The sequence below is a fragment of the Sinocyclocheilus grahami genome, unplaced genomic scaffold, assembly GCF_001515645.1.
Source record: "Sinocyclocheilus grahami isolate Dianchi unplaced genomic scaffold, SAMN03320097.WGS_v1.1 scaffold1596.1, whole genome shotgun sequence".
Classification (NCBI taxonomy): domain Eukaryota; kingdom Metazoa; phylum Chordata; class Actinopteri; order Cypriniformes; family Cyprinidae; genus Sinocyclocheilus; species Sinocyclocheilus grahami.
The window spans coordinates 21,858-33,851 of record NW_015506775.1 but is presented as its reverse complement, the minus strand read 5'-3'; the positions used below and the strand labels follow the sequence as shown (position 1 = coordinate 33,851).

General features: G+C 38.9%; 1 protein-coding gene across 1 annotated transcript in view; it reads left to right on the top strand.

Moving 5' to 3' along the window:
* The window catches only part of LOC107571445 (A-kinase anchor protein 7-like), a 20,661-nt gene extending 12,955 nt beyond the window's left edge, over positions 1-7,706 (top strand). The window contains exons 4-6 of the mRNA XM_016257773.1: positions 3,639-3,674; positions 4,864-5,251; positions 6,702-7,706. Of these exons, the coding sequence (XP_016113259.1) occupies positions 3,639-3,674; positions 4,864-5,042 (215 nt within the window). The 3' untranslated portion in view covers positions 5,043-5,251; positions 6,702-7,706. The remainder of the gene's footprint in view (positions 1-3,638; positions 3,675-4,863; positions 5,252-6,701) is intronic.
* The last annotated feature ends 4,288 nt before the right edge of the window (positions 7,707-11,994 follow it).

Sequence of the window (11,994 nt, the reverse complement as noted above, 5' to 3'; positions counted from 1 at the left end):
TGTGTGTGTGAGTGTGTGTGTGTGTGTGTGTGTGTGAGTGTGTGTGTGTGCGTGTGTGTGTGTGTGTGTGTGTGTGTGTGTGTGTGCGTTTGTGAGTGAGTGTGAGTGCGTGTGTGTGTGTGTGTGTGTGTGTGTGTGTGCGTGTAAGGTCAGATTTGATTACCTTGTGCGGTTCTCCAGAGATACAGTGCACACAGATAAGAGCTTCCAAACTCACAGAGCTCTCAGCGGCACACCAAAAATAATGTTGGACACGACTGTGTATGATTCCCATTTTTTATGAATCTTATTCGAGCTGAAGCTGATTTGCCAAACTTTCAGATTTGAGACTAAACTAAAAAGCATTATGAATCACCAACAAAGATCTGTTTCCAGACTGAAGGCTTGTTCACACAAACAAACACCAGCGCTTCAGTCAGCAGCAGCAGTCGACCGAGAGGGATTTTATGATGGCCAGTGCTGATATCAGAGAGAGCCGGGTGGATGATGATGACCGATAGAAAGCTGATGTATCAGGGTGTGTTTGCACGACAGCGGTGGACTAAAAATGGACGCTGTTGGAAATGAACCCCATTCACACTGATCTGTGAGAACGACTAAAAGGCTAAGCCAGCAGCTGGCGATGTCACTTTGGGAAGAAACTCACACATGCATATAGACTAAACATGGGCATGACGTCATCATTTTCACAAATGAGCATTTTTGTAGTTTACGCGGACACAATCACTGTGTAATTTTCAAAAACTGACACTTTGAAATCCATTTTCAAGAGTTTATGTTTTCAGACTCCCCAACAGCCAGAGCACACAAAACGTTTTCCGTTGTTAGTTGAGACCAGTATCATGTAAACGCCGCCTCATATTACATTTGGAGTCACAGAAATTACAATATAGCATCTTTTCAATTCTGTAATCCCATTATTATATTTTCCACAAATGAAGAAATTATAATGTTTAATATTTCAATGCTATAATAATTTTTCATTTACCATTTAGTTTTTTGTTTAACATTTCTGTCTTGTAATTTATTAACCAGAACTGTTAAACACAGACAGTGAGCTAATGAAGATGGAGCTCCTGTGTGTCTGTGTGACAATCTCAGCGCTGTCAAAATAAAAGTCCCGCTTCTGTCACTTATTGGCCAAACAGAAAATGTATTGGCCGATGTTGATAATTAAAAAATGGCACATACTGACAATTGTCAATTCAAGTTAAATATGGTTGAGAATTGTTAATTAAGGTCTTGGACACCAAGAGCGAGACAAATTGTAGATGAAAGGCCTGTTCACACCAGGAGCAAGACAATATTGTCAAACTGAATGAAAACCAGCTTCACTCCAGTTCAATAGATGGGGCTAACTAACAACCAAATTGACTCCAGTGCATTAGATGGCTGTAAAAATGGGCTTTTTTACCCCATTTAGGCAGTGGCCATTCTGGAAACATGTCACAGTTGCACTGGAAAACCAAAAGAACAGCTCTGCACGGTGCCTTAAAACTGCTGCTGTGAACACCAGCAGCTTCTGACCATGTGAACCATATGAGTACACTGACGAAAAAAAGGTTGATTGGTTATATACTTAACTCATATGAGCATTATAAGCAGTGCATAATGGTATAAAGATGAATTAAACAACTTTGGACATAAAAAATGTAAGATGTGAAACGCAAAGGCCATGATAGGGCATGCTTATTTGTGGGCAGGTTATGTAGTAACAGTTTTGGCATCGTTGGCTCTCAGGCAGTGGATTTGTGGGCTGTTACTGAGAGATTACTGGCCATGCACCAGCAGCGTTTCACTGGAATTGAGTTCCTGAAATAGCAGCTGGCGCTTTGCTTTTTAAAGTGGGTGGAAGACAAACAAACAGGCCATCCTAAATGCACATAGTTCCTCGATGGGAAGCACTGGTTGATTAGCGGTGAGACGGCTGATAACTGATCTCTCCAGCACAGATCCTGACCCCAGGCCCGCAGGAGAGAGACAGGAGATGAGGCTTCCTGAGGAAATGCCTTCAGAGAAACACAGACATTCATGCTGCATGCTCACAAATCAGTGTCTGAACCGGTGATTAAAGAGCAAAAACAACAGAAAACTTACTTGAGGAGTTGCTTCGGGATATTTTTTTAGAGCATATGTGTCCCTGCTGCACAAAGGCAGTGTTAAGTCGCTGGGGGATATTTGTAGAAATAGCCAACAATACATTGTATGGGTCACAATTATACATTTCTCTTTTATGCCAAAAATCATTAGGATATTAAGTAAAGATCATGTTCCATGAAGATATTTTGTAAATTTCCTAAATATATCAAAACTTAATTTTTGATTAGTAATATGCATTGCTAAGAACTTCATTTGAACAACTTTAAAGATGATTTTCTCAATATTTAGATTTTTTTGCACCCTCAGATTCCAGATTTTCAAATAGTTGTATCTCAGCCAAATATTGTCCTATCCTAACAAACCATACATCAATGGAAAGCTGATTTATTCAATTTTCAGATGTTGTATTCCACAAAAAAAGTATGCATCTAACAGTTCAGTAAAGCTTGGACAGCAAGGCTTCTCAGTGCAGTGATTTGCTTGGCTGTTTGGCCTGTCAGTTATTTATCTGTAGTAGGATCAATTTACTGTCTCAGTGATTAAGAAAGAGTTGTTAGGAAAGTTTTTCCCAGATTAACTTCACAAGAATCGCACACTGAAGCTGGTGGCCCCTGAGGAGAATGTGTGAGATCTGGACTGTAGATGTTCAAAGAGTCAAGCATAGTGCACGGAGTGATTTAAAGCATGCATTGATTGAATGGATGCTGTAAATGTATGCATCGGCTGATGTGTTGCTTCTCAGTTTTTTAACTGTATTTGAAGTGTGTCTCAAAGGCTTTCTGATGCTCAAGCAGATCAATGTTATGAAAGCATCCCAGTGTTTTAATGTGACTCTGAAAGATTTAAAACAGTTTAATAGCCAGAATCTGTTTCAGGTGAGAATAACAGTCACTGGAGAGGCTGTTGTTGTGTTTTGGCCTGTGATTTGATGGATGATTCAATTAACACCAGTCAGTTATTGTTGTTGTTGTAAACAAGGCTCACAGTACACAGTGCACTGATATGAGTATCAAATCAATTAAAGCTTATCAAATAAAGCTGCACAATTAAACAAGTAATGGAGATGATGATGCAGTTCATCGTGAAGTGTTGATTGCTGCGCTGCTTTCAGATCTGCTTCTCTTGTATCAGTGGATTGTGTGTATAACGTGTTTTTGCTCTAGTTGAGCAATGAGTGATGTGATGACAGCCGAGAATCAGGCTTTAAATGAGTGTCAGGAACTACAGCTGCTCTTATTCTAATCACTCAGGAGTAGATGTGGTGATTTTCAACATTTAATCATCACAATTACAGTATCAAGGGAAATAATTAATCAAGCAATGCCATTATTGTTATGCTCGTGGAGCTGTAGAATCAAAGCCGTGGTAATTGTGGAGAAATCTACAGAACATGATCTGGAGATCTGATGTGAGTGAGACGGTGAATCAGCAGCGTCTCGTCCTGCTTCATCACCCCATCTGTGTGATTCTGATGGTTTATGATGCTCAGATTGTGAGGAAGTCACTTCAGGCTGCTAAATATGTTGTTTATCTTGCAGATCTTCTGCAAAGCAGGCAGCGTGCCACTCGGACAAGTACGTGTTCCTCCCTTCATGTCTCTGTGTAGTGCACTTCAACCCCTCACTACCCTACTACTGAGGGACTAGACGCAGATTCACCCCACTGTGTTTGCAGTAGTCAGAACCGTCATCTTATCCATTATTTGAGGGATGCACGATATATCGCTGACCAAATCAGTATTTTAACTTCTGGTTTGGCTGATATGCTGGAAGCAGATAGTATCACAGCTTATTGTGTCTGTTTTAGCCAACAGTGAGCCAGGTTACAGAAGTACTGTAGGAGGCACAACATGTGTGAAAGTAATGTTTTGCTTCCTGATTTAAGCAAGTACAAGTCTAGATTGTTGATCCAGTCTAATATACAAAATTACAGTAAATTATTTTGCTGTCAAATTTAAAACAAATGTACTAAACATTATGACAATTATATATCAGTATATATATTTAAATATATATATTTAAAGAAATTAATACTTTTGTCCATCAAGGATGCATTAAATTGATCAAAAGTGACATTTATAATGTTACAAAAGATATCTATTTCAAATAAATGTTGCTCTTTTCAACTTTATATGCATCTGTGAATCCTGAACAATAACATGCATCACAGTTTCCACACAAATATTGTGCAGCACAACTGTTTTCAATATTGATAATAATCAGAAATGTTTCTTGAGCAGCAGATCAGCATATTATACTGATTTCTGAAGATCATGTGAGACTGAAGACTGGAGGAATGATGCTGAAAATACAGCTGCGCATCACAGAAATACATTACAGTTTAACAGATATTCACACAGAAAACAGCTGTTTTAAACTGTAATAATATTTCAAATTTTTACAGTTTTTTATGGTATTTTTGATCAAATAAATGCACCCTTGGAGAGCAGAAGAGATGTCTTTCAAAAACATAAACAAAATCATACTTTTTCCAAACAATAATGTGTTTATCGGTTCTCAGCAGAATTATTACTGGCATCAGCCAAAATGTCAATATCTGTGCATCCCTACATTATCCCTGTTTATATTCCTGTTTATATCAATCTAATGATGAACTAAATATCTGAAGGCTGAGAAAGAGCTTTAGTTGTGATTGTGACGGTCCTCATTCACACCTGTAACCTGAGGCAGACGTGTGTGATCATCAGATCTGTGTGTGTGTGTGTTTATTGATTCCTCTGTGTGTGTGTGTGTGTGTGCGCAGGTGTTAAGAAGGCCCCGGCCCCGGATGATGAGGAGTTAGTGAGTCTGAGTAAGCGGCTGGTGGAAGATGCTGTGTTGCGGGCCGTGCAGCAGTACATGGAGGAAACTCAGCAGAACGGCGCCGCGCCGAGAGACCAGGCTCCGCTGGGGGCCGCCAGCAAACTCAACACCACCAAATGAGCACGAGAGCCCTGAGCCGTCCCCCGAGCCGACCGCCGGAGAGCCACAGTGCCTCCACCTGCCAGCGGCGCCAGAGCGCAGCCGAGAGCGATTGAGCTGAAGAGAAGGGCTGTGGAGATCAGGCCGGATCTCTGGACAAACACAGCACTCAATCTGAACTTTATTTCCCTGCCTTCCCCGTCCTGCATCACTCCTGTCTGTGTGAATTGGTAACACTTTATTTTGATGATCCCTTTTGAGCATTCTGTCGATTAGGGCTGGGAAATAAATTGATGCATCTCGAATCGAGAAATGATTCGGCATCGATTCTGAGATTTTCCGAATGCATGGCGATTCTTTCTCGAGTTGATCCTGAGCTTAGTTTTGAACAGCAGATGGCGCTGCATGCTTTAGCGACAGCCGGACTCTGCTTGTTTCCAAATCCTTGCACACACTCTAACCTAAAATAATCATTCATAAAATTCGAAAAGGTTGAAGCGAATCTCAAGGGTGTTCACGGTGGGCTGTGTTTACATTAATCTGGCGTCATAAAAGCGTTCTGAGCCGAGGTGAAATTGCAGACTCAGCGAACGCACAAGCGCTCTTCAGCGCTCTTCTTCATGAGCGTTTGAGTGTGCAGATGAAAACTAGAGTAGAGAGTCATCTGCTGTTAAAATCTAAGCTCAGAATCCATTCCAGAGAGAATCACGATGCTTTCGGAAGATCTCAGAATCCATCCACGAATCGATTCTGCATCGATTTATCATCACAGCCCTACTGTTGACTATAAGTAGCTTTGCACCTACAGGTCAACTAACTCTCATTAGAGTATTAGTAGACTGTCTTCTTAATGTCTGATAACTAGAGCCGTCAAACGATTAATCGCGATTAATCGCATTCAAAATAAAAGTTTTTGTTTACATATTATATGTGTGTGTGTATGTTTATTATGTATATATATATAAATACAAACACATGCATGTATATATTTAAGAAAAATATGTTACATCTATATATGAAATATATTTATAAGTAGTATAAATTATAGGAATGTAAATATATACATGTAAATATTTTCAAAAGATATACTTTGTGTGTGTATGTGTGTGTGTCTTTATATATACATAATAAATAAACACAATACACACACATATATTATGTAAACAAAAACTTTTATTTTGGATGCGATTAATCGTTTGACAGCACTAGTGATAACTCTTTATTGTGATGGTCTCCCAACAGACATTCTTCTGACTATATATAACTTTGCAAGTACATGTCAACTTATCCTAACCCTAACCCTACCAGTCTACTAACACTCCAGTGAGAGTTCATTGATATGTAAGTGCAATGTTGCTTATAGTCAACGGAATATGTTAAAGGGAGCATCAAAAAAAAGTGAAACCTTTGACTTCATTTGTGATGGATCCTTCAGAGAACGCTGCTGTAGTGTCCGGAGGCGCTTGAGTCAGTCAGTGTTGCTTTGTCATCTTCACATCTGACAATCCCAGCGAACTGCTCAGTCTGACTGCTCATGAACTGCAGGCCTGAAGCCCGATCCAAAGCCAGAGCCGTCAGAACCGCTGTTTGATCTGCTGTGTTTGTGTGTGTGTGTGTGTAACCCTGCATACGTGTGTCAGATGATGGTGTGTGTGTGTGTGTGTGTTGTTTGTGCCGTAGGGTGTGCGTTTGCTCAGAGCAGAATGGATCAGGAAAGAGAGTGCAGGCGGACGCCATAAAGACACTGTTAGCACAGGAAAACGTTCCAGATACATTCGGCCGTCAGAGGAAGTCCACACTGAAGCTCATGGACACACACAACCATCTCAAAGTAAATCACACACACACAGACCTTCACCAACGTGCAAACCAGCAGAACATCTCTCTCACACACACACACACATTAGTTCATACTGACACGAGGCCGGCCTGAAGTAAGCTTAATGTATGATTTTTGAGGGAATTAAAATGTATATGAGCTGATTTGAGCATTTGATGTCTGTAATGCTTCAGATAAGCAGCCACAGTGGCCTTAGAGAAATCACACCTTGTTATGTTGCTGAAGAACATGCCCTTTCAGTTTCGTTTCATTCATGTCCTGATCTTTCTTGAGTTTGGCCGTATTGATGCCGACGCACTGTGATGTCATTGTCTAACGTTTGGTTTCCCACTTTTTTTACTCTTGAAAATAAAGGAGGAGATGACAGCGAGTGAACGTGACTCATTCTCTCCACGGCTCTGTGTTAATGATGGAGGGGGAGTCTGCTGTAGATCAGTCTTGTGTCTCAGAGTCATGTTGGCAGGGTTTTTCTGAGAGCAACGCCTCCGACTTTACGTTTGACTATTTTTCTCTCGTCCTCTGAAATAAGCATTTTGCCTGGCGTCTGCTGAGCGTGAGAGAAATCAAAGCACGAGCCTCGACTCATCCGAGGCTCTGGAGTTCTGACACGAGATCGAGAGGTTTGTTCGAGGTGAAGCCGTCACAGGCAGAAACGAGATTGAGTTTCTTAAGCCCTATTTGGTAATTATTTCTGTAGACGAATGAGTGCATGGATAAAACTTAGGAATTCAGATGCCAAATAATTCACTGAGGACGAGTTTTTAGGACTTAAAAAAAAAAAAGGAATCTGATGAATTGGACGTTCACTTCTCTCATGGTGAATTCTCCACATAATATGTATATAATATACAGTTTGTGTCAAATGTTTTATGTAAATCTAAAATTGTCAAATTAAAACAACTGTTATTTATTGAGAGTCATATAAACGTACACTTTATTTTTAAAAGAAATTAATACTTTTATTTATGTTACAAAATATTTCGGTTTCAAATAAATGCTGTTCTTTTGAACTTTCTATTCATCTGCGAATCCTGAAAAATAACATGCAACAAGGTTTCCACGGAAATATTGTGCAGCACAACTGTTTCCAACATTGATAATAATCAGAAATATTTCTTGAGCAGCAGATCAGCATATTATACTGATTTCTGAAGATCATGTGACACTGAAGACTGGAGGAATGATGCTGAAAATACAGCTGCGCATCGCAGAAATACATTACAGTTTAACACAGATTCACATAGAAAACAGCTATTTTAAACTGTAATAATATTTCAGATTTTTACTGTTTTTGATCAAATAATGAGGTATTGGTGAGCAGAAGAGACTTCTTTCAGAAATATTACGACCCCAAACGTCTGAACAGCAGTAAAATTGTCATGTTGCTTATAAAGGCTCCTTTGAACAGTTCACATGATTCGCCTCTTGAGGTGTTTTCTTTCTTTCTTAAAATCTGTGCAGACGATCTTCATTACACCCAAAATACACAAAAGCTTACAGTGGCACAGCACACAGAGCTCAGATGGAAGAGGATGCCAGACCATGTAAAAACAGGACGCAGTTTGGCCCAGAAGTTTTTTCCTGAGACATGGGAGGAAGGTTTTCAATTCAAGCCACAATTAAATCACCTGTCCACTGCCCGTGGGAGCTGCGTGAAGTCCCTCTGAGAAATAATCTCCATCTCTAACCAGGGCTGGAGCCCACGAGTGTGTCAGAAGAGACTGTAGAGTGAGTGTTAGAGCTGTCATAGCTGCTATTACAGTCATTCTGAATGTGTATGGTCCATTCTCTGCCTGACTTTTATAGTTTCATTTGAAACGGTTTCTTCTGAACTGTCAATAAATCACTGACTGAAGGCTCGAAGTACCACAGAGCAGCTCTTCCCAAAAGAATATACAGTCTGATGTGTGTAAAATGTGATACATTGTGTAATAAATCACACAATTCAGTTAAAAAACAAAACAATTGACATTAATACTGTTAATATTGCACCCTCAGATTCCAGATTTTCAAATAGTTGTATCTCGGCCAAATATTGTCCTATCCTAACAAACCATACATCAATGGAAAGCTTATTTATTTATTAATCAATTTTATAAAATTGACCCTTATGACTGGTTTTGTGGTCCAGGGTCACATATGTATGTATAAATTCACATTTCTCTTTCAAAACATGTTTTGTGCAACAATCATTTGAAGTGTTTTGTGGCTGAAGGTCAGTTCAAACAGGGCTTTACAGTAAATATTACAAAACAGCACATTATTACAGTCAGTGTTCAAAGAAAATGTGTCTGCTGAAAATTCAGCCTTGCATCAGTAATAAATTACATTTTACAATATATTCACATTGAAAAGTTATAAATTGCAATCCTATTTCACAATATTACTGTTTTTACTGCATGTTTGATCAAACAAATGCAGCCTTGGTGTTTGGACGTTTTATAAAAATGAATGTACATATGACGACTGATACTGTGTACTTTTCTATCAAGACCAATATATGTTCTTTAAAAACTGATCACTAGAAAAATGAATAAGAGCTGAACGTTAAGGCCGATGTAAGTGTAAATATGGTGAGGAACAGAAACTTAAACCACTCAAACCACACGATCAAAACATGCTGTGTGAGGTCAGAAAGATGAAGCCACTGTTTTAATGCCACGAAATAACAGGACTGAACTGAGATTAAATTGTGCATGATCTGAGCACTTAATTGAACCAAAGGTCAGTTTTCTGTGAGCAATACTCGACACAAAGCACACACATGTTGACTTCAGCCAGCAGGAAAAGGTTTGGATGTGGCTCAGGCTTCAAGCGTGAATTTGGTACAAACTACTGTATATCTAATCATAATCACAGCTGCCATAAACACATACTGATGCATTAATGAGTATCTGTCCTCTGTCAGCATCATAAACTCATTGATTCTAATCTTCAGTCAGTGTGATTCACAGCTGAATTATGATACATGCAACTAAACATTTATGGTTCCACCTTTGATGTCAGGTTGTTCTGGAGAATCTCTGGCCTCAGTCTATTATTAATATCCATCTCACGGTGCGCTTCCACTGGCACGGAGCGAGCGTTTTCAATTCATTCCTATGGAAGTTTAGCTTAAACGCTCACACGGTGCATTATGGGATTGAAAGCGTTGAGCGGCCGAGAGCGTCAAAAATGTTGGGCATTCCTCGACTTTATGCAAATATCAAATGGAAAACGCCGACAACCAATTGATGTGAAAAGTAGGCAAGGCAAGATTTTGACGTATGTTATTGTTTCTGAGTGTTTGCTGAACTGGTGGATTACTGAGCTGAAATCACTTGTCGTTGAAAAAGTAAATGCACTTTGCATGCTTTCATTATAACCGCTGTTAAAGAAGAAGATGAAATGCAAACAGGGTGTAAATGTTGATTTAAGAGGCGTGCTCTGCCCTAAATTTGACACGCTCCAAAGCTGTGGCGTTGTAGCATTGCGCAGATTTGACGCTGTAGTGGAAACGCACCCGTAAGGTGATCTGTCACTCTTTTAAATCTTTAGGAAAATGTGATGTTGCACACAAATTGCTCATAGTCATTTTGGAGGAGTAGCTGTACCTGCTCACATGTAATTTAGCTGTTTTATCCAAAGTGCATGCAGAATCCCGTCATGTGAAGTCTGTGTGTGATTTTCCCAAATGTACTTTCTAAACCAGGTTGTTTTCTTTTAAAGCTGCTGTTCACTGGGAATGTTTGATTGACAGGTGAGTAGGCGGAGCTTCACATGGTCCAGGACACGTTCGGGATGGATGGACATTTAAGTGTTTCTGATGACCTCCATATGTGGATTCAGTGATCATGAAATGTTTTAGACCGTGTTTACACCTGTATTCAGAGCTGATCACTTGTGACTGGATCATAAACAAGCACTTATTAACAAGAGGAAAGAGGGCCATAAACAGACACACAGATCAGTCTGCTTTTATTGATAAGGTGTATGGATCTCTGCATACAAAATATTATACAATTAAAACTCTTCAAAAATTAAGATTTTTTTTAACTGAAGTGAGATAAATGTCAAGAGGTCAAACTAAATATTATATGTGACCCTGTCTTAAGTGTCAATTTTTCGAAATTGTGATTCATGCATCATCTGAAGGCTGAATAAATAAGCTTTCCATTGATGTATGGTTTGTTAGGAGAGGACAATATTTGGCTGAGATACAACTATTTGAAAATCTGGATTCTGAGGGAGCAAAACAATCAAAATATTGAGAAAATCATCTTTAAAGTTGTTCAAATTAAGTTCTTAGCCATGCATATTACTACTCAAAAATTAAGTTTTGATATATTTACGGTAGGAAATGTACAAAATATCTTCATGGAACATGATCTTTACTTAATATCCTAATGATTTTTGGCATAAAAGAGAAATGTATAATTGTGACCCATACAATGTATTGTTGGCTATTGCTACAAATATACCCCAGCGACTCAACACTGCTTTTGTGCTGCAGGGACACATATATAAGCTTGTTTCTATTTATTTTTAGGAGGAAATTTTGCAACCTTGTTACCATATTTTGGGGCATGTCTGTGTACAGTTTGTATTGTTATAAAAAATACTGCAAAAAATTAAAATTTAAACATAAAATTGAAATACTTTTTTTTCACTTCCTGGGTGTCACACATTTAAGGAATGTTACATTTTATTGTAATGGCCAAAACTATGCAATAGCAAAGCTGCACTTAAAAATCTAAACAGATAAATATGTTTTTAGTAATTCATTCAGTATTTTACTGCAGTGACGCTGGAAACAGGGTCGTAGATTTCAGACACACAGTTTTCCTTTCTTCCACATTTTCAAGGCATTTGTAACCTTAACAATAATGTGTCTGAAATACCAAAGCAACAAACAGCGGTGTAAATACTTTACTATCTTACCTTGCCAGATCTCTAAAGGGCATTTCCCCAGCTTCATCTTTACTGCAGAAATAACTGCAAATATGCAGACAGATGAGCTGAATAAAGCCTTCATGCCCTCTGATGTCTGTATTTGTTTTCAGTTATTCATGAGGAGAAACTTCATTGGGCATGAATGTTTTAAAGCTCATATTTTCCTCAGACAGGTAATAGCGCTGGGTTTGTTTGTTTGTG